Source organism: Panulirus ornatus, chromosome 2 (genome assembly GCF_036320965.1).
Source record: "Panulirus ornatus isolate Po-2019 chromosome 2, ASM3632096v1, whole genome shotgun sequence".
Taxonomy (NCBI): domain Eukaryota; kingdom Metazoa; phylum Arthropoda; class Malacostraca; order Decapoda; family Palinuridae; genus Panulirus; species Panulirus ornatus.
Genome location: NC_092225.1, coordinates 32,655,471 through 32,683,032, shown reverse-complemented (window position 1 = coordinate 32,683,032; position 27,562 = coordinate 32,655,471). Strand labels below are relative to the sequence as shown.

Below are 27,562 nucleotides of genomic sequence, written 5' to 3'. Positions count from 1 at the left end.
TTTTGTTCGAGGTGGTGTGCAAAGTGAGAGAGTCAGGGAGAATGGTTTGGTAAACAAAAAAGAGGTAGTGAAAGCTTTGTGGAAGATGAAAGCCAGCAAGGCAGTGGGTTTGAATGGTACTACTGTGGAATTTATCAAAAAGGGGGTAACTGTGTTGTTGATTGGTTGGTAAGGATATTCAATGTTATATCTTTTTTTTATTTGCTTTGTCGCTGTCTCCCGCGTTTGCGAGGTAGCGCAAGGAAACAGAAGAAAGAAATGGCCCAACCCACCCACATACACATGTATATACATACACATCCACACATGCAAATATACATACCTATACATCTCAATGTACACATATATATGCACACACAGACATATATATATATACACATGTACATAATTCATAGTCTGCCTTTATTTATTCCCATCGCCACCTTGCTACACATGGAATAACATCCCCCTCCCCCCTCATGTGTGCGAGGTAGCACTAGGAAGACAACAAAGGCCCCATTCGTTCACACTCAGTCTCTAGCTGTCATGTAATAATGCCCAAAACCATAGCTCCCTTTCCACATCCAGGCCCCACACAACTTTCCATGGTTTACCCCAGATGCGTCACATGCCCTGGTTCAATCCATTGACAGCACGTCGACCCCGGTATACCACATCGATCCAATTCACTCTATTCCTTCTCCGCCTTTCACCCTCCTGCATGTTCAGGCCACGATCACTCAAAATCTTTTTCACTCCATCTTTCAACCTCCAATTTGGTCTCCCACTTCTCCTTGTCCCCTCCACCTCCGACACATATATCCTCTTGTTCAATCTTTCCTCACTCATTCTCTCCATGTGCCCAAACCATTTCAAAACACCCTCTTCTGCCCTCTCAACCATGCTCTTTTTATTTCCACACATCTCTCTCACCCTCACATTACTTACTCAATCAAACCACCTCACACCACATATTCAATGTATGTATTCTTAATGGTGAAGTGCCGGAGGATTGGCATAATGCATGCATAGTGGCATTGTGCAAAGGCAAAAGGGATAAAGGTGAGTGCTCAAATTAGAGAGGTATAAGTTTGTTGAGTATTCCAGGGAAATTATATGGGAGGGTATTGATTGAGGGTAAAGGAATGTACTGAGCATCAGATTGGAGAAGAGCAGTGTGGTTTCAGAAGTGGTAGAGGATGTGTGGATCAGGCATTTGCTTTGAAGAATGCATGTGAGAAATACTTAGAAAAACAGATGGATTTGTATGTAGCATTTATGGATCTGGAGAGGGCATATGATACAGTTGATAGAGATGCTTTGTGGAAGGTATTAAGAATATATGGAGTGGGAAGTAAGTCGCTAGAAGCAGTGAAAAGTTTTTATCAAGAATGTAAAGCATGTGTACGAGTAGGAGAAGAGGAACGTGACTTGTTCCCAGTGAATGTCGGTTTGTGGCAGGGGTGTGTGATGTCTCTATGGTTGTTAAAGATGTTTATGGATGGGGTTGTTAAGGAGGTGAATGCAAGAGTTTTGGAAAGAGGGGCAAGTATGCAGTCTGTTGTGGATAAGAGGGTCTGCAAAGTGAGTCAGTTGTTGTTTGCTGATGATACAGCGCTGGTGGCTACTTTGGGTGAGAAACTGCAGAAGCTGGTGACTGAGTTTTGTAAAGTGTGTAAAGGAAGAAAGCTGAGAGTAAATGTGAATAAGAGCAAGGTTATTACGTTCAGCAGGGATGAGGGACAGGTTAATTGGGAGGTAAGTTTGAATGGAGAAAAACTGGAGGAAGTGAAGTGTTTCAGATATCTGGGAGTGGATTTGGCAGCGGATGGAACCATGGAAGCATAAGTGAGCCACAGGGAGGGGGAGGGGGTGAAGGTTCTGGGAGCGTTGAAGAATGAATGGAAGGCAATAACATTATCTCGGAGAGCAAAAATGGGTATGTTTGAAGGAATAGGGGTTCCAACAATGTTATATGGTTGCGAGGCATGGGCTATAAATAGGATTGTGCGGAGGAGGGTGGATGTGTTGGAAATGAAATGTTTGAGGACAAGATGTGGTGTGAGGTGGTTTGGTCAAGCAAGTAATGAAAGGATAAGAGAGATGTGTGGTAATAAAAAGAGTGTGGTTGAGAAAGCAGGTGGACTGGGCCATTCTTTCATCCGTTTCTTTGTGCTACCTTGCTGATGCAGGAGACTGCGATTAAGTATAATAAATATATGTATATGAGTGGCAAGGAATAGAGTGAATTGGAGCGATGTGGTATACCGGGGTTGACGTGCTGTCAGTGGATTGAATCAAGGCATGTGAAGCGTCTGGGGTAAACCATGGAAAGCTGTGTAGGTATGTATATTTGCGTGTGTGGACGTATGTATATACATGTGTATGGGGGGGGTTGGGCCATTTCTTTCGTTTGTTTCCTTGCGCTACCTCGCAAACGCGGGAGACAGTGACGAAGTATAAAAAAAAAAAAAAAAAAAATATATATATATGTATGTAGCATTTATGGATCTGGAGAAGGCATATGATAGAGTTGATAGAGATGCTCTGTGGAAGGTATTAAGAATATATGGTGTGGGAGAAAAGTTGTTAGAAGCAGTGAAAAGTTTTTATCGAGGATGTAAGGCATGTGTACGTGTAGGAAGAGAGGAAAGTGATTGGTTCTCAGTGAATGTAGGTTTGCGGCAGGGGTGCGTGATGTCTCCATGGTTGTTTAATTTGTTTATGGATGGGGTTGTTAGGGAGGTAAATGCAAGAGTTTTGGAAAGAGGGGCAAGTATGAAGTCTGTTGGGGATGAGAGAGCTTGGGAAGTGAGTCAGTTGTTGTTCGCTGATGATACAGCGCTGGTGGCTGATTTATGTGAGAAACTGCAGAAGCTGGTGACTGAGTTTGGGAAAGTGTGTGGAAGAAGAAAGTTAAGAGTAAATGTGAATAAGAGCAAGGTTATTAGGTACAGTAGGGTTGAGGGTCAAGTCAATTGGGAGGTGAGTTTGAATGGAAAAAACTGGAGGAAGTGAAGTGTTTTAGATATCTGGGAGTGGATCTGGCAGCGGATGGAACCATGGAAGCGGAAGCGGATCATAGGGTGGGGGAGGGGGCGAAAATCCTGGGGGCCTTGAAGAATGTGTGGAAGTCGAGAACATTATCTCGGAAAGCAAAAATGGGTATGTTTGAAGGAATAGTGGTTCCAACAATGTTGTATGGTTGCGAGGCGTGGGCTGTGGATAGAGTTGTGCGCAGGAGAATGGATGTGCTGGAAATGAGATGTTTGAGGACAATGTGTGGTGTGAGGTGGTTTGATCGAGTGAGTAACGTAAGGGTAAGAGAGATGTGTGGAAATAAAAAGAGCGTGATTGAGAGAGCAGAAGAGGGTGTTTTGAAGTGGTTTGGGCACATGGAGAGGATGAGTGAGGAAAGATTGACCAAGAGGATATATGTGTCGGAGGTGGAGGGAACAAGGAGAAGAGGGAGATCAAATTGGAGGTGGAAAGATGGAGTGAAAAAGATTTTGTGTGATCGGGGCCTGAACATGCAGGAGGGTGAAAGGAGGGTAAGGAATAGAGTGAATTGGAGCGATGTGGTATACCGGGGTTGACGTGCTGTCAGTGGATTGAAGCAGGGCATGTGAAGCGTCTGGGGTAAACCATGGAAAGCTGTGTAGGTATGTATATTTGCGTGTGTGGACGTATGTATATACATGTGTATGGGGGGGGGTTGGGCCATTTCTTTCGTCTGTTTCCTTGCGCTACCTCGCAAACGCGGGAGACAGCGACAAAGTATAATAAAAATATAATGAGTGGATGGGACATTCTTCATCTGTTTCCTAGCACTACCTAACTGAAACAGGAAAGAACTATTAAGTATAAAATGCAAGGCATGTGTACAAGTAGAAAGAGAGGAAAGTGATTGGTTCTCAGTGAATGTCGGTTTGCAGCAGGGATGCGTGATGTCTCCATGGTTGTTTAATTAGTTTATGGATGGGGTTGTTAGGGAAGTGAATGCAAAAGTGTTGGAGAGAGGGGCAAGTATGCAGTCTGTTGTGGATGAGAGGGTTTAGGAAGTGAGTCAGTTGTTGTTCGCTCATGATACAGCGTTGGTGGCTGATTTGGGAGAGAAACTGCAGAAACTGGTGACTGAGTTTGGTAAAGGGTGTGAAAAAAGAAAGCTAAGAGTAAATGTGAACAAGAGCAAGGTTATTAGGTACAGTAGAGTTGAGGGTCAAGTCAACTGGAAGTAAGTTTGAATGGAGAAAAACTGGAGGAAAAGAAGTGTTTTAGATATCTGGGAGTTGATTTGGCAGCGGATGGAACTATGGAAGCAGAAGTGAGTCACAGGGTGGGGGATGGAGCGAAAGTTCTGGGAGCATTGAGAAATGTGTGGAAGGTGAGAAAATTACCTCAGAAAGAAAAAATGGCTATGTTTGAAGGAACAGTGGTTCCAACAATGTTATATAGTTGCGAGGCATGGGCTATAGATAGAGTTGTGCAGAAGAGGGTGTATGTGTTGGAAATGAGATGTTTGAGGACAATGTGTGGTGTGAAGTGGTATGGTCGAGTAAGTAATGAAAGGGTAAGAGAGATGTGTGGTAATAAAAAGTGTGTGGCTGAGAGAGCAGAAGAGGGTGTTTTGAAATGGTTTGGTCACATGAAGAGAATGAGTGAGGAAAGATTGACAAAGAGGATATATGTGTCAGAGGTGGAGGGAACGAGAAGTGGGAGACCCAATTGGTGGTGGAAGGATGGAGTGATAAAGATTTTGAGCGATCGGGGCCTGAACATGCAGGAGGGTGAAAGGCGTGCAAGGAGTAAAGTAAATTGGAACGATGTGGTACACCGGGGTCAACGTGCTGTCAATGGATTGAACCAGGGCATGTGAAGCGTTTGGGGTAAACAATGGAAAGTTTTGTGGGGCCTGGATGTGGAAAGGGTGCTGTGGTTTCGGTGCATTATATATGACAGCTAAAGACTGAGTGTGAATGATTGTGGCCTTTGTTGTCTTTTCTTAGCTCTCCCTCACATGCATGAAGAGGGAGGGGGTTGTCATTTCATGTGTGGCGGGGTGGTGACAGGAATGAATGAAGGCAGCAAGTATGAATTATGCACATGTGTATATATGCATATGTCTATGTATGTATATATATGTATTCGTTCAAATATATAGGTATGTGTATGTGCGTGTGTGGACGTGTATGTATATGCATGTGTATGTGGGTTGGTTAGGCCATTTTTCTATCTGTTTCCTTGTGCTACCTCACTAACACGGGAGACAGCAACAAAGGATAATAAATAAAATAATAATCATCATGGTTTGGGCACATGGAGAGAATGAGTGAGGAAAGATTGACCAAGAGGATATATGTGTCGGAGGTGGAGGGAACGAGGAGAAGTGGGAGATCAAATTGGAGGTGGAAAGATGGAGTGAAAAAGATTTTGTGTGATCGGGGCCTGAACATGCAGGAGGGTGAAAGGAGGGCAAGGAATAGAGTGAATTGGATCGATGTGGTATACCAGGGTTGACATGCTGTCAGTGGATTGAATCAGGGCATGTGAAGCGTCTGGGGTAAACCATGGAAAGCTGTGTAGGTATGTATATTTGCGTGTGTGGACGTATGTATATACATGCGTATGGGGGTGGGTTGGGCCATTTCTTTCGTCTGTTTCCTTGCGCTACCTCGCAAACGCGGGAGACAGCGACAAAGCAAAAAAAAAGAAAAAAATAATCATCATTATTATCATTATCATTATCATTACATATATGTACCCTAGCACTTATGTATATATATATGTGCATATGAGTGGTTGGGCCATTCTTCATCTGCTTCCTGCCACTACCTTGCAGACGTGGGAAACAGCAATTATGTACAATAAGTGGGAGATCAAATTGGAGGTGGAAGGATGGAGTGAAAAAGATTTTGAGCGATCGGGGCCTGAACACACAGGAGGGTGAAAGGTGTGCAAGGAATAGAATGAATTGGAATGATGTGGTATACCTGGGCCGACGTGCTGTCAATGGATTGAACTAGGGCATGTGAAGCGTCTGGAGTAAACCATGGAAAGTCTTGTGGGGCCTGGATGTGGAAAGGGAGCTGTGGTTTCGATGCATTACACATGACAGTTAGAGACTGAGGGTGAATGAATATGGCATTTGTTGTCTTTTCCTAGAACTACCTAGTGCGCGCGCGTATGTGTGCGGGTTGGTGGTGGTTCATGTGTGGCGGGGTGGCAACAGGAATGGATAAAGATAGCAAGTATTAATATGTACATGTGTATATATGTATATCTGTGTATGTATATGTATATGTATTACATTAAAATGTATAGGTATGTATATGTGCATGCGTGGGTGTTTATGTATAACATGTGTATTTGGGTGAGTTGGGCCATTCTTTCGTCTGTTTCCTTGCGCTTCCTCACTAGCGCGGGAGATAGCCACTAAGTATAATAATAATAACAAGTTAATAATAATAAGTTAATTTCTTTTATCAGCAAGAGTTTTTAAGCTCTAGATTACTTGTAATCATCACCATTGGGAGTGTGTTGCTTTAATAGCATAGTAATTGTTTCCATTGTTATGAGCGCATGAAGGTAGATCTCAGGGGTTGTGTGCTGTTGATGGAATAGAAGCACCAAATGTTTTGAAATTTTAACAGAAATCTTTCCAGTATATTCATAAACTGATTATATTACAGATTATTTTTTCATTACAATATTTATAGCATAGTTTCCATATTTTTCTTTTATCATCAGAGATCATAGGCTGTTCACCATTTTCATTCTGTGGGTACCCCATATCCCCCAGTTAAAACCTCAACTGCCACATCATCCATCACTGTTCCTCAGTTTCCCAAGGCAAAATTGTGGATGCATTCACTCAGGTCCCTTACAGCACTTGCCCCTCCCCCTCACTCACTTTTCATCTAGGTTCATAAGCACTAACAATCACCCACCTTTCAAAATCCTCCTTAATTTTCACCCACATCAGTTTGGGCCTCACTTCCTAGAGTTCATCAGTAGTTTTGTTTAGTAACAAACCCTGATCTTAATTTTTTTTTTTTTGCCGCTGTCTCCCGCGTTTGCGAGGTAGCGCAAGGAAAGAGACGAAAGAAATGGCCCAACCCACCCCCATACACATGTATATACATACGTCCACACACGCAAATATACATACCTACACAGCTTTCCATGGTCTACCCCAGACGCTTCACATGCCCTGATTCAATCCACTGAAAGCACGTCAACCCTGGTATACCACATCAATCCAATTCACTCTATTCCTTGCCCTCCTTTCACCCTCCTGCATGTTCAGGCCCCGATCACACAAAATCTTTTTCACTCCATCTTTCCACCTCCAATTTGGTCTCCCACTTCTCGTTCCCTCCACCTCCGACACATATATCCTCTTGGTCAATCTTTCCTCACTCATTCTCTCCATGTGCCTAAACCATTTCAAAACACCCTCTTCTTCTCTCTCAACCACGCTCTTTTTATTTCCACACATCTCTCTTACCCTTACGTTACTTACTCGATCAAACCACCTCACACCACACATTGTCCTCAAACATCTCAATTCCAGCACATCCATCCTCCTGCGCACAACTCTATCCATAGCCCACGCCTCACAACCATACAACATTGTTGGAACCACTATTCCTTCAAACATCTTAATATATTAATATATTAGCTTTTATCATTGAATATATATATCCCTGGGGATAGGGAAGAAAGAATACTTCCCACATATTCCCTGCGTGTCGTAGAAGGCGACTGAAAGGGAAGGGAGCGGGGGGCTGGAAATCCTCCCCTCATCTTTTTTTAATTTTCCAAAAGAACGAACAGAGAAGGGGGCCAGGTGAGGATTTCCCTCAAAGGCCCAGTCCTCTGTTCTTAACGCTACCTCGCTAATGCGGGAAATGGCAAATAGTATGAAAGAAAAATAATAATAATAATAATAATAATAACAATAATAATAATAATAATAATAATAATAATAATAATAATAATAATAGTAATAATAATAATAATAATAATTGTACAAAGGCAAAGGGGATAAGAGTGAGTGCTCAAATTACAGAGGTATAAGTTTGTTAAGTATTCCTGGTAAATTATATGGGAGGGTATTGATTGAGAGGGTGAAGGCATGTACAGAGCATCAGATTGGGGAAGAGCAGTGTGGTTTCAGAAGTGGTAGAGGATGTGTGGATCAGGTGTTTGCTTTGAAGAATGTATGTGAGAAATACTTAGAAAAGCAAATGGATTTGTATGTAGCATTTATGGATCTGGAGAAGGCATATGATAGAGTTGATAGAGATGCTCTGTGGAAGGTATTAAGAATATATGGTGTGGGAGGAAAGTTGTTAGAAGCAGTGAAAAGTTTTTATCGAGGATGTAAGGCATGTGTACGTGTAGGAAGAGAGGAAAGTGATTGGTTCTCAGTGAATGTAGGTTTGCGGCAGGGGTGTGTGATGTCTCCATGGTTGTTTAATTTGTTTATGGATGGGGTGGTTAGGGAGGTAAATGCAAGAGTTTTGGAAAGAGGGGCAAGTATGAGGTCTGTTGGGGATGAGAGAGCTTGGGAAGTGAGTCAGTTGTTGTTCACTGATGATACAGCGCTGGTGGCTGATTCATGTGAGAAACTGCAGAAGCTGGTGACTGAGTTTGGTAAAGTGTGTGGAAGAAGAAAGTTAAGAGTAAATGTGAATAAGAGCAAGGTTATTAGGTACAGTAGGGTTGAGGGTCAAGTCAATTGGGAGGTGAGTTTGAATGGAGAAAAACTGGAGGAAGTGAAGTGTTTTAGATATCTGGGAGTGGATCTGGCAGCGGATGGAACCATGGAAGCGGAAGTGGATCATAGGGTGGGGGAGGGGGTGAAAATTCTGGGAGCCTTGAAGAATGTGTGGAAGTTGAGAACATTATCTCGGAAAGCAAAAATGGGTATGTTTGAAGGAATAGTGGTTCCAACAATGTTGTATGGTTGCGAGGCGTGGGCTATGGATAGAGTTGTGCGCAGGAGGATGGATGTGCTGGAAATGAGATGTTTGAGGACAATGTGTGGTGTGAGGTGGTTTGATCGAGTGAGTAACGTAAGGGTAAGAGAGATGTGTGGAAATAAAAAGAGCGTGGTTGAGAGAGCAGAAGAGGGTGTTTTGAAGTGGTTTGGGCACATGGAGAGAATGAGTGAGGAAAGATTGACCAAGAGGATATATGTGTCGGAGGTGGAGGGAACGAGGAGAAGAGGGAGACCAAATTGGAGGTGGAAAGATGGAGTGAAGAAGATTTTGTGTGATCGGGGCCTGAACATGCAGGAGGGTGAAAGGAGGGCAAGGAATAGAGTGAATTGGAGCGATGTGGTATACCGGGGTTGACGTGCTGTCAGTGGATTGAATCAAGGCATGTGAAGCGTCTGGGGTAAACCATGGAAAGCTGTGTAGGTATGTATATTTGCGTGTGTGGAGGTATGTATATACATGTGTATGGGGGGGGGGGTTGGGCCATTTCTTTCGTCTGTTTCCTTGCGTTACCTCGCAAACGCGGGAGACAGCGACAAAGTATAATAAATAAAAATAAAATAATAATAATAATAATAATAATAATAATAATAATAATAATTTTCAATGTTTTAACCATACTTTATTCAGCATCCTAGGGCTTTCTCCAGAACCAGTTTAAGCATCAGGAGTTTCAAGTTTACCACAACTTGACCAAAGTATTAACCAGCAACAACTTATCTAAGTGGAGACTCTTTTGATGTGGTCACCCCCTTGATGGGACTTCCCAGAGGGAACAGGAGTTACAAGAATAGATACATAGATAGATGAAACTTTTTTCATAAAAGCTCGCCATTTCCAGCATGAGTGAAATAGTGACAAGATCAGATGTCTGAGCCTTAGAGAGAAAATTCTTCACTTGGCTCCTTGCTCTGTTCCATTTTTTTTTGGAAAGAAATACAGGAAAGAAGGATTTTCATACCCCCACTCCCACCCCATTTAGTCACCCTCTAAAACATGCAAGGAATAAATGGGTAGTATTCTTAATCCCCTATCCCCAGGATAGAACCTACCTTGGTTAAAAGTCACATCATTTAACTGATTGCCTTTTCCATTCACTGGAGGTGGCTTCAAAATCTTGTTCAATGCACCCTTCTGAACTTTTGTTATCCATTCCATCGGTGCCTTTGTTCCAGAGAAGTTACACTGACCACTATAAGCAAAGAGGCAGTTTCTTCTTAGTTTGATGCACTTTTCCTCTTTCACTGTAAACATTTTTCTATCAGTTGTATGATCATTTCCTTGAACTCCAGCTTCTGACCCTTCATCATCTGATACATGTGAGCAAATATTATGAAATGCCCAAGGAGTATCAGGGTCATGTTCAAGGATTTCATAAAGTTCTTTAATTTGGAGACAATACACATCAGCCTTGGCCTGATAAGCTGGGCCTCTCATACCTAGCACTGAAGTATGGTTCTCTCTCACATACACAAATGCTCCATGATTTACTTCTGCCTCATGATTATCATTGTAACTTGTACTCTCATTCCTAGACTGTACATCATTTTTGACTATATGACCAGCCCAATCTTCAGCACTGTCTTCTGATAATATATCATTGTCTTTATGGAATAACTTGCAACTGCTATTCCAGTGAAAACATTCTGCAACAATTTTCAGTGCATGAGTAGCACCAGAAGTAAAGATTACATCATATTCTTCTAGTGTAGTATTGAAGTGTTCCAAGACCCTGAGAAAGACAAGAAAAAATATGATAAAGGTCTATTCCAATATCATAACATTTTAATAACGGAACAAAAGAAAAACCTATAATACAAATAAAACTCTTAATTTCTTCAGACACAAAGGATGCATGGACAAGGATTTACAGTAGCAATCCAAGGAATACAATGTCAAGTATGCTCTATTTCTTATTAGACATGGTGTAAAAAGTATTTTAACAAACTGGGTCCCTACATCTATGTCTTCATGATCAAGGTATTCAAAGTTATGTGCCCTTTCTCCTCACAAAAGAATAAGATGAATTTCAAATTCATTACAGAACCCCGGGTGCTAAAAGATGATCTGAACTGAAATTAAGATGGTCAAGAATTTCTTCTATGAAGAGTGATATCTGATATTTCTCAAAGTTCTGGAGATGAAATGCAAAATCATACACCCCTCAAGTCAACTGATATCTCCCATGACAATCTTTTTTCTTAGGATGCCAAATGAGTACTAATGGCACAGGAAATGTGTCTTTCATATACAATATCTTAAGATGAAGTCAGTGCCAGCTCAGTACACACACACACAAAAGAAAAAAAAAAAAAAAAAATTTTAGATGTTATCAATTTCAATAAACTCCAAATAAATTAGTATCTTATGGAGATTCTAAAATAGAATTTTAAAAAAAAAGGCAGGTGTGCCATGTCTAGGTTGTGAGATAATTACACACAGCAACTAACTGTACAAACCATACACACTTGAGACAACATCTGCCCACGGAGGAAAAGAAACTGTGTACATAACAATCAGTAACTGGTTGATGTAACCCCTGAGTGAAAGTGTAATATTCACCACAACCTTACCTGAGACCTCTTCCCATTGTAAGTATACCTTTGACATGAATGTCAATTATTATAACACATAGGTTCACCAGTCACCAGACTGCAATCTATGAGAAAACTTATATTGGGATGAAACAAAATTTTGAAAATTATTTGTAAAAAGATATATATTTGACTTACACACAGTCTATTAATCATTTCTCTGATCCAGTAATGTTACTGTTCTCAGTAACAATGATTGTATGCCAAAGCATTAACAACAGTCTTGAGATTCTCTACAGGAAAGAAAAGTAAGAGAAAGATAGTAAAAAAAAGAGGCAAATGAATATCTTTAAACTCAGAGTAAAACCTGAACTTTACATTGGTAGAAATAGTGAAAGTCCCATACAGAGTAGTGCAGTTACTGAACACGTCCAAATCTGAATAACTCAACATCTGGACATAATCTTCAAATAGAGGGTTGGGGGTGGGGGGTGAAGTCAAATGAATCTTCACATTATACAATACTTATGGTAGCACCTTTTCTGTTCTATCATGGTCAATGTTCACACCACAATCACCTCATCTTAATCTCCTTTCATATAATGGCCCACCCACACAAATATAAGTAGCTGTGGTAACATCATGCAGCCCTGACATACTCACGTATCAAACTCTTTCCTCTCATATCAACCTCACACAAGCACAGCTTCCATGACAAAAGTACTTATCAGTCTTCAAGCCATGCACATTACAGGGTTTAAACTTCCCTTAGTGCTTTCCTACATGCTTCATGATATGCATTTTCTAAACCTACAAATTCTACAATTTCATTTTTGTCAGACTTTTCTATTACCAGCATAAAAGAAAAAATCTGGTCTGCACACCCCTTCTCTTCCTAAATCCACCTTATCCTTCAACTGCAAGAAGGATTCCCTAATTCTTTTAAAATGATCAATAACAATTCTACCACATGTCATACCCAGCATGTTCAGAAGAGTTATCCCTCTGCAATTCTTACAATTATTTGTAACTCACTCTATCACTGTTCTGTACTGCAGAGCAACTGCTCCCTTAAATAATCAGGCCCAAGGCCACTTTTCCAAGCTCCAAGAAACACTTGCTAAACCCACTCAACAACTTCTTCAATTAGCCTCTTCAATATCTTTCATTACTCAGCCCACACCCCAGTATTTTCCATTCTTCAAATATATGAATGCTTTTCACAGCTCCTCCTCTATAAAGTCTTCCTTTCCTCATATCTATTTCACACACTTCTTACCTTGAATCCTCTTGTTCCAATACTTTAAAAGATCTGACAGCACATCATCTTTATCAACAATCTCAAATTGAAGCATACATTATCATTTTGTTAAAAAGCATTTCTTTCAAAAGCTGTAAGTGATAAAAACAGTATATGTAACAAACCATATCCTAAAATCTTTCCTAAAATCTTGCTTTTTTGCTGTGTATATTTTTGATTTGTTTTTCATGACTTTCATATTTAGCACAAAATATTTAGCTGAACCAGCTTTTTTGGATACCTTGCGTTAAACTCGCATACTATCAATAATAGAAGAAAAAAGTCCAAGTAAGAAGAACAAGAGTATGAACAGCAGTCTCAAATGTATCAATTCTGAAACAGCGATATAAATACCTGTTCTGAGCCAAAACATATAAAACAAATGTGGATATCTTCCTTCCTTGAATTTACTGGGTAGCAAGCCTACTCTAGGATATTTGGAGTGCCCTGCCCTTTTGCTAGCCTGAAGAGATAGGGATGGGAACCCTAGTTTTGCAAAATGAATTCCATTGATTGATGGAATGTATACCCTTGAACCACTGCATGCGAATTAAAATGGATTTAAAGACAAAGAGATCTATTGATAACCACAAAAAAAAATCAGCGTTCTTAGATTCATTCTTCATTATGCCTGTGTTGGAAAATTCTGGATACTGATAATAAAAAAAATCTCATCTCCAACTCTTTCAATTAAAAAAGGGGATGAGTTCTTCAAAGATGGAGATTATTTTTTTTTTCAAATGATGGTAACAACCAAGGTTCAATGCCAGGGCTGTGGTCCAAATGTCCAACCACTTGAGAGCTTTTTGCTACATTAGAATTCCTTACCTACCTCCTGACACTGTAAGGACCTGTCATCATTGGCTCCTAGTTTTCACACTGTAATTTCTTCCAAGATGAAAGAGGCATAAGAAAATTATGCAAGTCTTGCAATTAGTTCTGAAATATTAAAAAATACATAAAACTGAAGTAATGACTTGAAAGTCTTTAAAATTTTCTCTAAAAGTGTAGTTCAAAATGCAATGTGTAAAATAACATCCTATATAATGTCAATTCATATCAAATATGGCATCTCTGAAGTAAGCACTCCTTCTGAACAAGGTTCATCCTCCAGGAAAAATGTGATTTACCAGAGTAGAGTGCTTACAAATACATAACAGAATGGGTGTATCCATAAATTTCTTTCTACAAAGCAGACCAACTACATTCGCACCAAAAGTAGTGACAGGTCTACTGTAAAGCAATGTTTCCAATGATATCATATTCATTCATTTATTTATTATGCTTAATCGCCGTCTCCTGCGTAAGCGAGGTAGTGCAAAAAAACAGACAAAAGAATGGCCCAACCCACCCACATACACATATATATACACATAAACATCCACACACACACAAATACATACCTATACATTTCAACGTATACATACATATACATACACATATATACACAAGAATATATTCAAACTTGCTGCCTACATCCATTCCAGCTGCCACCCAGCCACACATGAAACAGCATCCCCCCTGCGAAGTAGCGCCAGGAAAAGACAACAAAGGCCACATTCATTCACACTCAGTCCCTATCTGTCATGTGTAATGCACTGAAACCACACCTCCCTTTCCACAACCAAACCCCACAAAGCTTTCCATGGTTTACCTCAGATGCTTCACATGCCCTGGTTCAATCCATTGACAGCACGCCCACCCCAGTATACCACATAATTCCAATTCACTCTATTCCTTGCATGCCTTTCACCCTCCTATATGTTCAGGCCCCGATTATTCAAAATCTCTTTCACTCCATCCTTCCACCTCTAATTTGGTTTCCTGCTTCTCCTCGTTCCATCTACCTCTGATACATATATATCCTCTTTGTCAATCTTTAATCACTCATTCTCTCCATGTGACCAAATCATTTCAACACACCCTCTTCTGCTCTCTCAACCACACTCTTTTTATTACCACACATCTCTCTTACCCTTTCATTACTTACTTGATCAAATCACCTCACACCAGATGTTGTCCTCAAACATATCATTTCAAACACATCCATCTTCCTCCACACAACCCTATCTATAGCCCATGCCTCACAACCATATAACATTGTTGGAACCACTATTCCTTCAAACATACCCATTTTTGCTCTCTAAGATAACATTCTCGCCTTACACACATTCTTCAACACTCCCAGAACCCTCAACCTCTCCCCCATCCTGTGACTCACTTCCACTTCCATGGTTCCATCCGCTGCTAAATGCACTCCCAGATATCTAAAACACTTCACTTCCTCCAGTTTTTTTCTATTCAAACTTACCTCACAATTGACTTGTCCCTCAGCCCTAATGATTCTAATAACCTTGCTCTTATTCACATTTGCTCTCAGCTTTCTTCTTTCACACACTTTACCAAACTTTGTCACCAACTTCTGCAATTTCTCACCCAAATCCGCCAACAGCGCTGTATCATAAGCAAACAAGAACCGACTCACTTCCCAGACCCTCTCATCCATAACAGAGAAGCATAGTTGCCCCTCTCTTCAAAACTTGCATTCAACTCCCTAACAACTCCATCTATACACAAATTAAACAACCATGGAAACATCACACACACCTACCACAAACCAACATTCACTGGGAATCAATCACTTTCTTCTCCTCCCACTTGTACACATGCCTTACATCCTTAAGAAAATCCTTTTACTGCTTCTAGCAACTTACCTCCCACACCATATACTCTTAAAACCTTCCACAAAGCATGTCTATCAACCCTATCATATGCCTTCTCAGATCCATAAATGCCACGTACAAATCCATCTGTCTAAGTATTTCTCACATACATTCTTCAAAGCAAACACCTGATCCACACATCCTCTACCACTTCTGAAACCACACTGCCCTTCTCCAATCTGACACTCTGTACATGACTTTACCCTCTAAATTAATACCCTTCCATATAATTTCCAAGGAATACTTAACAAACTTATAACTCTGTAATTTGAGCACTCACCTTTATCCCCTTTGCCTTTGTACAATGGCACTATGCATGCATTCTGCCAATCCTCAGGCAATTCACCATGAACTATACATACATTGAATATCCTTACCAACTAATCAACAACACAGTCACCCCACTTTTTAATAAATTCCACTTCAATACCATCCAAACCCGCTGCCTTGCCGGCTTTCATCTTCCGCACAGCTTTCACTACCTCTTCTCTGTTTACCAAACTATTCTCCCTAACCCATCTCACTTCGCACACCACCTCGACCAAAACACCCCACATCTCTTCTCTTTCACTAACAATCTTACTTTTTCATCCCACCACTCACTACCCTTTCTAATCTGCCCAGCTCCCACCTTTCTCATGCCACAAACATCTTTTGTGCAAGCCATCACTGCTTCCCTAAATACAACCCATTCCTCCCCCACTCCCCTTACATTCTTTGTTCTCACCTTTTTCCATTCTACACTCAATCTCTCCTGGTACTTCTTCACACAAGTCTCCTTTCCATGCTCACTTACTCTCACCACTCTCTTCACCCTAACACAGTATCTTCTTTTCTGAAAACCTCTACAAATCTTCACCTTTGCCTCTACAAGATAATGATCAGACATCCCTCCAGCTGCCCCTCTCAGCACATTAACATCTAAAAGTTTCTCTTTCACAAGCCTATCAATTAACATGTAATCCAATAATGCTCTCTGGCCATCTCTCCTATGATATCTTCAAAATAAAGGAAATTCAAATCCCTAGAGATGTTCCCAAAAGAATTATAAAACTCAACTAAAGCAAACCATCAGGAATAACAATGCTAAGAGCTGATGGAAGAAATTTAGTAACCAGCCCTTACAATCACTGAAAATTTAGCTGGACATAATATTAAGAAAAAAGTCTACACAATCAGTAAATGTCTATGACAAAAGGTTGGGTATGGAGAAATCCAATACATATTTACATAATCTTTGTCCATCCTCAGAACTGAGAACTTTTGAGGCCAAGCTTGCCGGCAAATCTATAATGCTCCTGTAATGAAGCTTGGGAAGCTTGAGAGAAAGGAGCAAATGAAAACTGCATACAACTACCCTGCCTGAATTATGATGCAGTAACTTTAAAATCCATTGCACAAAACTTGAAAAGTTCACATTGCCTATGATGCTTAAGGAACTAAAGATGGGTCTCCTCTAGCCTACAGGTGGTCCTCGCTTCAAGTAGTAAAAGCATTTTTTAAAAATACTTCAAGCAAAGCACAGTTTCCAATGCACTTCTATTATATATATATTGAAATGAGTTCCATGGTCAAATTTTTCAGTCCTCACATTACTCTAAATCACCAGTTATGTTGCTTATGAGATTGTTTTGCATTGTTAAGGTAATATGCTCTCTTTACAGTGACTATGGTATGGTAAAAATACTATAAAACATTTCAAAACAATTAGTTTGTGTAATGGTGGCTACTATTTTCCCAGACTTTCACTTCTTACACAATCCTTTAGTCTACTCTTATTCACCTGCTTCTAGAACAGCTTGTAATTCTCCACTGAATTCTGGTTCATTTCTCTTGAGGTCCTTGTTTGCAATCTTTCATCACTATTACCATCCTATTAATTCTTCTTTCTCAGGCTTTATATCCTACAGTCATTGCCCTCTCTTCATTACTAATCCATCATTAAAAAATAATGAACTCCATTGCACGACTACTGTAAATGATCAAATTTTACCTTATTCAACTCAGTGACATCAACTACCAAGATGGGGACTGCCTATAATTCAGATTTTCACTTATAGGTTTGATAACTTAATTACTTGCATCTAGGATGAAACTGGGACACCCTGGCTAAAATTACTCCTTGCTCCTTGAAAGCAATAGCTGCTATTCCAATCTCAGATCTTAATTCATTGGAGAGAGACAGGCACCAAATGCCTACTCTTCAACTGCCCTGAACTTACCCTTTCAAGACAAACATGCATCACCATGCTTTGTGACCTATCCTGGCCAGTGCACACAGCCCACTTTCTGAATGCTGCAGGAACCACATAAAAAGGATCCTGAGGTTGTGAGGTTCAAAGTCCAAAGGACTACATCACTCCATGAGAGAGAAGAGCAGCAGCCAGGAACTAACTACAGTATTTACCTAAATAAGCTGTACATGGAGGGAGACCTACACTCATAGAGCCCCATCTCAGAAACTCTCACTACTATCAGCCACTGTTTTAAGCCCTCCTTTGCTGTCTCCATTCACAATGTCACTATTCAGTTTATTTCATTCATTAAATATCTTTACACTACTTCTTTCTGCCTTTTCTAACAAGTTTCTTGCTCATTTTCAAGTTATAGCCTATGGGTGTTCTCTCCTTGCATCTTTTGAAGAACTGTTTGCTGCTGACTTCATCAAAATGGTTTCAAGTCTCAAAGGTTATAATCACATCAAATATGATTCATCTTTAACTCCATGCCAGGATAAATTAAGGCCTCTTAACCTTTCCCTACAATTCAGTTCTGTTAATTCTGGTACCACTTTAATGCCCTTCTCGTCATTCTCTGTTAGTCTTTTTAGTTTAAGTGCAATGACTTAAGAAGCATATTCTAGTTCAAACCTAAAGTAAGATGCAAGTAGTTTGATAAGTATTTCCCTATCCATATCCTTGAATGCTACTGCAACGTTTATCAACAGATTATTTTCCTCCTTTACTATTCTCCTAAATTCTCTGGGAACAGGTCAAAGATAATATCTACTCCCAATTCCCTCTTAAAGAAAGATTTCAGCAGCTTTCATTTTCTGGTCATGAATATTCATAATGAGGCCTCCTTTCACTGTATTCCATCTTCATGACTCTGCATTTACTGAAACTGAATTTCATCAACCATGCATAAGACCAACTTTGGAACATGTTTTATTAATGATAATGTTTGCATTATAAGCTTTACCAATAGAACTGGCATTATAATTTTCTAATACTGAATACATTGCCTAAAAAGATATTCTGAGTAATATTGGTTGGTCCCTGACAAGAATATATGGACACCAGAGAAGCCAACTATTTAACTCATTACTAGATTAGAATGAGCCTTGATTAAGACTGGCTAATAGCATTACTCAATAAATCACAATTTAGTGCATACACACCACCTGACATGAACAATAGTAATTTGGTTTGTTTACGGATCAGGTGATGGTGACATGAACAATAGTAATTTGGTTTGTTTAGGGATCAAGTGAACAATATCAAGTCCTTCCACTGATCAGGTCAACTCCCCTTTATGCAGGCTTTCATTGACATCAACTTGAGACTCAACATTAACTGGTCAAATGGAGCTAGAAGGATTGGAGTACCTCCAAACAAATTCAAAGGCAAAATTATCAACATCATTCATGATAATGGTGTGCAGCAGATGATGTACTTCCCAACCTGTGAGCAAAACACTCTGGGCCCTTTACTAAGTTCTATCCCTCTTATATAGCCCACAAGCAAACTGTTATCAAAACATAATTTTTTTTTTACTTACCTGTGACGCACAGACTCAATTATCTGAGTAGCAGTGTCACTGGGTAAGTGGCGAGAATGAGGGTTACCAAGAAGTGAAGACTGGAGCTCAGCAGACACTTCTTTAATCTGGCTGTCACTATACAGTGTTGCACCAGCATGATCAAGGTAACTGTGGCCTGTTGTGGAAGCTGTGATATTACAAAACAATGAAAGCAATTTATCTTTTTTTTCATTATACTTAATCGCTGTCTCCTGCGTTAGCAAGGCAGCACAAGGAAACAGACAAGGAGTGGCCCAACCAACCCACATACACATGTATGTACATAAACACTCACACAAGCACATATACATACATATACACTTCAATGTATACATACATATACATACACAGAGATATACATATATACATATCCATACTTGCTGCCTTCATCCATTCCTGTCACCACCCCACCACACATGAAATAACATCCCCCTCTCCAACGAGGCAGCACTAGGAACAGACAAAAAAGGTCACATCCGTTCACACTCAGTCTCTAGCTGTTATGTGTAATGCACCAAAACCACACCTCCCTTTCCACATCCAGGCCCAACAGACCTTTCCATGGTTTAACCCAGACACTTCACATGCCCTGGTTCAATCCATTTACAGCATGTCCACCCCGGCATACCACATCATTCTAATTCACTTTATTCCTTGCATGCCTTTCACCCTCCTGTATGTTCAGGCCCTGATCGCTCAAAATCTTTTTCACTCCATCCTTCCACCTCCAATTTGGTCTCCCGCTTCTCCTTCCCTCCACCTCTGACACATATATATATCCTCTTTATCAATCTTTCCTCAATCATGAAAGTGATATCTTTGTAAATTATAACCTCCCATGCATTTCTCTGAATAATCAGGTTCTGTACCTCCTCAACAATAGCAATCAGCCAACTTTTATCACTCTTTGTTCTACATTTTTACAATGCAAGCATAAGCCATATGGTAGCTCAGCCAATATGAACATATGTACAAGTATGAAGTTCATAAACCTATAGAAGGTTAAGATTTAGAACTATTTTGAGTATAAAAACAAACAGCTCTAGAAAGGTACAATTCCAAAATCAAGATATTTAATTAGAAATATTTTATTATTTTTTATTTTGCTTTGTCGCTGTCTCCCACGTTTGCGAGGTAGCACAAGGAAACAGACGAAAGAAATGGCCCAACCCAACCCCATACACATGTATATACATACACGTCCACACACGCAAATATACATACCTATACATCTCAATGTACACATATATATACACACACAGACACATACATATATACCCATGCACACAATTCACACTGTCTGCCTTCATTCATTTCCATCGCCACCTCGCCACACATGGAATACCATCCCCCTCCCCCCTCATGTGTGTGAGGTAGCGCTAGGAAAAGACAACAAAGGCCCCATTCGTTCACACTCAATCTCTAGCTGTCATGCAATAATGCCCGAAATCACAGCTCCCTTTCCACATCCAGGCCCCACACAACTTTCCATGGTTTACCCCAGATGCTTCACATGACCAGATTCAATCCACTGACAGCACGTCAACCCCGGTATACCACATCGATCCAATTCACTCTATTCCTTGCCCACCTTTCACCCTCCTGCATGTTCAGGCCCCGATCACTCAAAATCTTTTTCACTCGATCTTTCCACCTCCAATTTGGTCTCCCACTTCTCCTCGTTCCCTCCACCTCCGACACATATATCCTCTTGGTCAATCTTTCCTCACTCATTCTCTCCATGTGCCCAAACCATTTCAAAACACCCTCTTCTGCTCTCTCAACCACGCTCTTTTTATTTCCACACATCTCTCTTACCCTTACATTACCTACTCGATCAAACCACCTCACACCACACATTGTCCTCAAACATCTCATTTCCAGCACACCCATCCTCCTGCGCACAACTCTATCCATAGCCCACGCCTCGCAACCATACAACATCGTTGGAACCACTATTCCTTCAAACATACCCATTTTTGCTTTCCGAGATAATGTTCTCGACTTCCAAACATTCTTCAAGGCTCCCAGGATTTTCGCCCCCTCCCCCACACTATGATTCACTTCCGCTTCCATGGTTCCATCCGCTGCCAGATCCACTCCAAGATATCTAAAACACTTTACTTCCTCCAGTTTTTCTCCATTCAAACTTACCTCCCAATTGACTTGACCCTCAACCCTACTGTACCTAATAACCTTGCTTTTATTCACATTTACTCTTAACTTTCTTCTTTCACACACTTTACCAAACTCAGTCACCAGCTTCTGCAGTTTCTCACATGAATCAGCCACCAGCGCTGTATCATCAGCGAACAACAACAGACTCACTTCCCAAGTTCTCTCATCCCCAACAGACTTCATACTTGCCCCTCTTTCCAAAACTCTTGCATTCACCTCCCTAACAACCCCATCCATAAACAAATTAAACAACCATGGAGACATCACACACCCCTGCCGCAAACCTACGTTCACTGAGCACCAATCACTTTCCTCTCTTCCTACACGTACACATGCCTTACATCCTCGATAAAAACTTTTCACTGCTTCTAACAACTTGCCTCCCACACCATATATTCTTAATACCTTCCACAGAGCATCTCTATCAACTCTATCATATGCCTTCTCCAGATCCATAAATGCTACATACAAATCCATTTGCTTTTCTAAGTATTTCTCACATACATTCTTCAAAGCAAACACCTGATCCACACATCCTCTACCACTTCTGAAACCACACTGCTCTTCCCCAATCTGATGCTCTGTACATGCCTTCACCCTCTCAATCAATACCCTCCCATATAATTTACCAGGAATACTCAACAAACTTATACCTCTGTAATTTGAGCACTCACTCTTATCCCCTTTGCCTTTGTACAATGGCACTATGCACGCATTCCGCCAATCCTCTGGCACCTCACCATGAGTCATACATACATTAAATAACCTTACCAACCAGTCAACAATACAGTCACCCCCTTTTTTAATAGATTCCACTGCAATACCATCCAAACCTGCTGCCTTGCCGGCTTTCATCTTCCGCAAAGCTTTTACTACCTCTTCTCTTTTTACCAAATCATTTTCCCTAACCCTCTCACTTTGCACACCACCTCGACCAAAACACCCTATATCTGCCACTCTATCATCAAACATATTCAACAAACCTTCAAAATACTCACTCCATCTTCTCACATCATCACTACTTGTTATCACCTCCCCATTAGCCCCCTTCACTGAAGTTCCCATTTGCTCCCTTGTCTTACGCACTTTATTTACCTCCTTCCAGAACATCTTTTTATTCTCCCTAAAATTTAATGATACTCTCTCACCCCAACTCTCATTAGCCCTCTTTTTCACCTCTTGCACCTTTCTCTTGACCTCATGTTCTCTTTCCTTTATACATCTCCCACTCAATTGCATTTTTTCCCTGCAAAAATCGTCCAAATGCCTCTCTCTTCTCTTTCACTAATAATCTTACTTCTTCATCGCACCACTCACTACCCTTTCTAATCAACCCACCTCCCATGCTTCTCATGCCACAAGCATAATTAGAAATACATGTACTTATTCAAAATGATGCCTCAAACAAAAAAGAATATAGTTCAGGATAATATTTACCATTTTCAGGCCCTAAGGATGAAATTCAGACCAAATAATAATAATAAGACCATTTTCAGACTTCTTGGACTTACATTTACAATGCCACAAAAATCAAATAATTCAGACCATTGCAAACCCCCATGACCCCAATGCTTACAAAAATATTCTAAGGACTGTTGGTTGGTCCCTGACAAAAATAAACAGACACTGTAGAAGCCAGCTGTTGAACTTGTTAATGTTAATAATTCAGAATCTGTCTGAGTTAAGACTGGCTAATGGCATTTCTCAGTGAATCAGAATTTGGTATATGCATACCATCTGACAAGAATGACAGTGGCTCGATTTGTTTAGGGATCAGCTGAACAATATAAAGTCCTTCCATAGGTCAGGTCAACTCCCCTTATTGCATGATTCCAGTAATATTTCAGAAACCCTGACTGGTCAAATGGGTCTAGGGGGATGGAGCACCAGATGGTGTACTTCCCAACCCAAGAGTAAAAGAAAATTAGGCCTTTTGTTAAGTTCACACCCTCAAGTCAAACCAATGAAGTTCTCTCCCTTAATAAGTTAATACACTACGATACCATTGCCTTGCACGAGCACCTACAAGTAGTACAGCATAGATAAAAAATGCAATGATTAAGTTGTTCTTGTCTGAAATTTTTGAGAAACAATCGTAATTCATACACTATGTGAATGGTATGATGCAAAAATGACCTGAAGACTTTTTGGAAGTATAAGTAAGCAGGAAAAGGACTTCTCTCAATAGTCAACATACTAGTGTTTTAAAATTAGTCAGTCCCTTAAGTGGGATAAATCAATAAAAGTCACAGTCAGGTGTTATGAAGCTATTGATAGGGCTATAGTTTCAGGCCCTAATTAGGTTCAATCTAGGGTTCTTAAATTTGCAAATGAGCTCAATGGCATCTTTGCTCACACTTCCAATCATCAATGACAAAGTAGGTACCCTATACAGTTGGTAATTGGAAAAATTATCCATTGTTTAAAAAAGCAAAGAAGAAAATAAAAGGAGACAGCCCATGCCAGTAACTGTAGGCCAGTTTCCTTAACTATCATTGCCTGAAAGTTGTTGGACAGTACTGTCTATTCTAATATTTTGAGTCATCTGGATGAGTATGGTCTTACAAGTACCAAATTTGTGAAAATAAATGGCATACCATACTGTCTGTTCTAATATTTTGTGTCATCTGGATGAGTATGGTCTTACAAGTACCACATCTCTGAAAATAAAGTTCACACCATCATTCATCATTAGTCAAAGCCACTAGATGCAGGTGAGGAAGGTGAAATTTTGTAACGGTCTAAGAGAAAGCTTTTAATATTCTACTGAAATGGAAGTTGTCCTATGGTACTGCTGGTGAAACATTAGGGTGAGCTGATATGTCCATTCTTCAAAGAGCTCAGTACATGGTAGTTAATGGTGACATACAAGTTGGTCATATGGTGAATTAGTTTTTATATATTTATCATGCTTAATTACCGTCTCCCGCATCAGCAAGGTAGTACTAGGAAACAGACGAGGAATGGCCTAACCCACCCACTTACACATAAACGCCCATACATGCACATATACATACGTATACCTTTCAACATGTTAGGGTGAAGAGAGTGGTGGGAGTAAGTGAGCTTGGAAAGGAGACTTGTGTGAAGAAGTACCAGGAGAGATTGAGTGTAGAATGGAAAAAGGTGAGAGCAAATGACGTAAGGGGAGCGGAGGAGGAATGGGATTTATTTAGGGAAACAGTGATGGCTTGCGCAAAAGATGTCTGTGGCATGAGAAAGGTGGTAGGTGGGCAGATTAGAAAGGTTAGTGAGTGATGGGATGAAGAAGTAAGACTGTTAGTGAAAGAGATGAGAGAGACATCTGGACGATTTCTGCAGGGAAATGGTGCAAATGACTGGGAGATGTATAAAAGAAAGAGGCAGGTCAAGAGAAAGGTGCAGGAGCTGAAAAAGAAGACAAATGAGAGTTGGGGTGAGAGAGTATCGTTAAATTTTAGGGAGAATAAGAGCTTTTGGAAAGAAGTAAATAAAGTGCATAAGACAGGAGAACAAATGGGAACATCGGTGAAGGGGGCTAATGGGGAAAAATAACAAGTAGTGGTGTAGTGAGAAGGAGATGGAGTGAGTATTTTGAGGGTTTGTTGAATGTGGTTGATGATAGAGTGGCAGACATAGGGCGTTTTGGTCAAGGTGGTGTGCAAATGGTGGGAGAATGGTTTGGTAAACAGAGAAGAGGTAGTGAAAGCTTTGCAGAAGATGAAAGCCAGCAAGGCGGCGGGTTTGGATGGTATTGTAGTGGAATTTATTAAAAAAGGGGTGACTGTGTTGTTGACTGGTTGGTAAGGATATTTAATGTATGTATGGTTCATGGTGAAGTGCCCGAGGATTGGTGGAATGCATGCATAGTGCCATTGTACAAAGGCAAAGGGGATAAAGGTGAGTGTTCATATTCAGATACATATAAGTTTGTTGAGTATTCCTGGGAAATCATATGGGAGGGTATTGATTGAGAGGGTAAAGGTATGTACAAAGCATCAGATTGGGGAAGAGCAGTGTGGTTTCAGAAGTGGTAGAGGATATGTGGATCAGGTGTTTGCTTTGAAGAATGTATGTGAGAAATGCTTAGAAAAAAGAAATGGATTTGTATGTGACATTTATGGATCTGGAGAAGGCATACGATAGAGTTGATAGAGATGCTCTGTGGAAGGTATTAAAAGTATATGGTGTGGGAGGTAAGTTGCTAGAAGCAGTGAAAAGCTTTTATTGAGGATGTAAGGCATGTGTACATGTAGGAAGAGAGGAAAGTGATTGATTCCCAGTAAATGTCGGTTTGCGGCAGGGGTGCGTGATGTCTCCATGGATGTTTAATTCGTTTATGGATGGGGTTGTTAGGGAGGGGAATGCAAGAGTTTTAGAGAGAGGGGCAAGTATGCATTATGCTGTTGATCAGAGGGCTTGGGAAAAGAGTCATTTGTTGTTTGCTGATGATACAGCGCTGGTGGCTGATTTGGGTGAGAAACTGCTGAAGCTGGTGATTGAGTTCCGTAAAGTGTGTGAAAGAAGAAAGCTGAGAGTAAATGTGAATAAGAGCAAGGTTATTAGGTTCAGTAGGGTTAAGGGTCAAGTCAATTGGGGGGTAAGTTTGAATGGAGAAAACTGGAGGAAGAAGTGTTTTAGATATCTGGGAGTGGATTTGCCATCGGATGGAACCATGGAAGAGGAAGTGAGTCACAGAGTGTGGGAGGGGGCGACGGTTCTTGGAGCGTTGAGGAATTTGTGGAAGTCGAGAACGTTATCTTGGAGAGCAAAAATGGGTATGTTTGAAGGAACAGTGGTTCCAACAATGTTATATGGTTGCGAGGCATGGGCTATAGATAGGATTGTGCGGAGGAGGGTGGATGTGTTGGAAATGAGATGTTTGAGGACAATATGTGGTTTGAGGAGGTTTGATCGAATAAGTAATGAAAGGGTGATATATATATATATATATATATATATATATATATATATATATATATATATATATATATATATATATATATAAAACGAGCCTTAGATACATTAAAATTTTAAAAGGGAGGATAAAAAGGAGCCATACAGTAGTCTTCTACTTGCTTTGATATTTGGGAAAATGGACATGAGATACGGAAGTAGATCCGTACGAGTGGGATGACTGCCAGCTGAAGAAACTACATTAGTGTAACCCTACAAGTCATTCTATCTTTTATAAAGGAATCAATCTTAGCTATCATTGCAGTGTGAAAAATCTGTTCGCTGGAATGCGAGTAATACCGCGATTTGAATGTTTCGTTACACTGACAAATTTACAGGTAAAAATCTCCAACAGCTTCTAATCAGTTTATTGAAGTACTGTCCACTTTACACTTTTACTATGGATGGGACAAGAAGAAACACCTAATAATATCACCTTCACATCTTTGAAACTCTTCCTGTAGTAACCTTTCCACACTGTAAGCTGGGGCCACTTTAAGCTTATCTAACTCAGCAGCCATCATATACGGTGACTTTCTACAAGGAACACAATGTTCCGTGTCCATGAGGAGTCTTATCAATCTAATGAGGAATACACCAATTGCAACGAAGACCCAACGGTAGAAGAAAACATCAGCAACACCTTTCAACTTCAACTGATCCTTGTTTACATCACATGATTTCGAGATGCCAGTAACTAGGAAATTTTTTTTTTATATAAACTTTTCCATGATATGATTTCACCATATTATTCTAAAAAAAAATAAACTTTTTATACAGATTGAATAAACATAGTTATTCATTTCTTTATACTTGGAATCTTATTACAACAATATCAAAGAACGTAAGTATGGTATTGTACGTCCGCCAAGGAAGTAAGACTATAGTGTTACATGACAACTTTATTTTTCTCTGCCAGTGTTGAGTCCCTGGCACAACCATATATTACCAACTTCTAATCACCATAATCTTAAAAAACATATACAGAACTTTTTCGAGATAGTTTATAATTTTCATTCGTTAATGCTTTTTTCCAAATCTTCGAAGTGGTCGGAGACTGTGGCATTTATTCAACCAAGTACACTTTGCACAAGACATTTATTTGAA

At 40.2% G+C, this 27,562-nt stretch overlaps 1 protein-coding gene across 8 annotated transcripts in view; it reads right to left on the bottom strand.

Moving 5' to 3' along the window:
- The window catches only part of mal (molybdenum cofactor sulfurase), an 87,453-nt gene extending 60,185 nt beyond the window's left edge, over positions 1-27,268 (bottom strand). For 2 of the 8 annotated variants that reach the window (XM_071674982.1, XM_071675001.1), the window contains exons 1-3: positions 26,892-27,146; positions 19,322-19,478; positions 10,037-10,716 (exon numbers count right to left, since the gene is read on the bottom strand). In XM_071674982.1, the coding sequence (XP_071531083.1) occupies positions 10,037-10,716; positions 19,322-19,478; positions 26,892-27,021 (967 nt within the window). In that variant the 5' untranslated portion in view covers positions 27,022-27,146. Of the gene's footprint in view, positions 1-10,036; positions 10,717-13,650; positions 13,758-19,321; positions 19,479-26,891 lie in introns of all 8 variants that reach the window. The other 6 variants (XM_071675021.1, XR_011714249.1, XM_071675030.1 and 3 more) reach the window with 6 other exon arrangements.
- Positions 27,269-27,562: the final 294 nt, after the last annotated feature.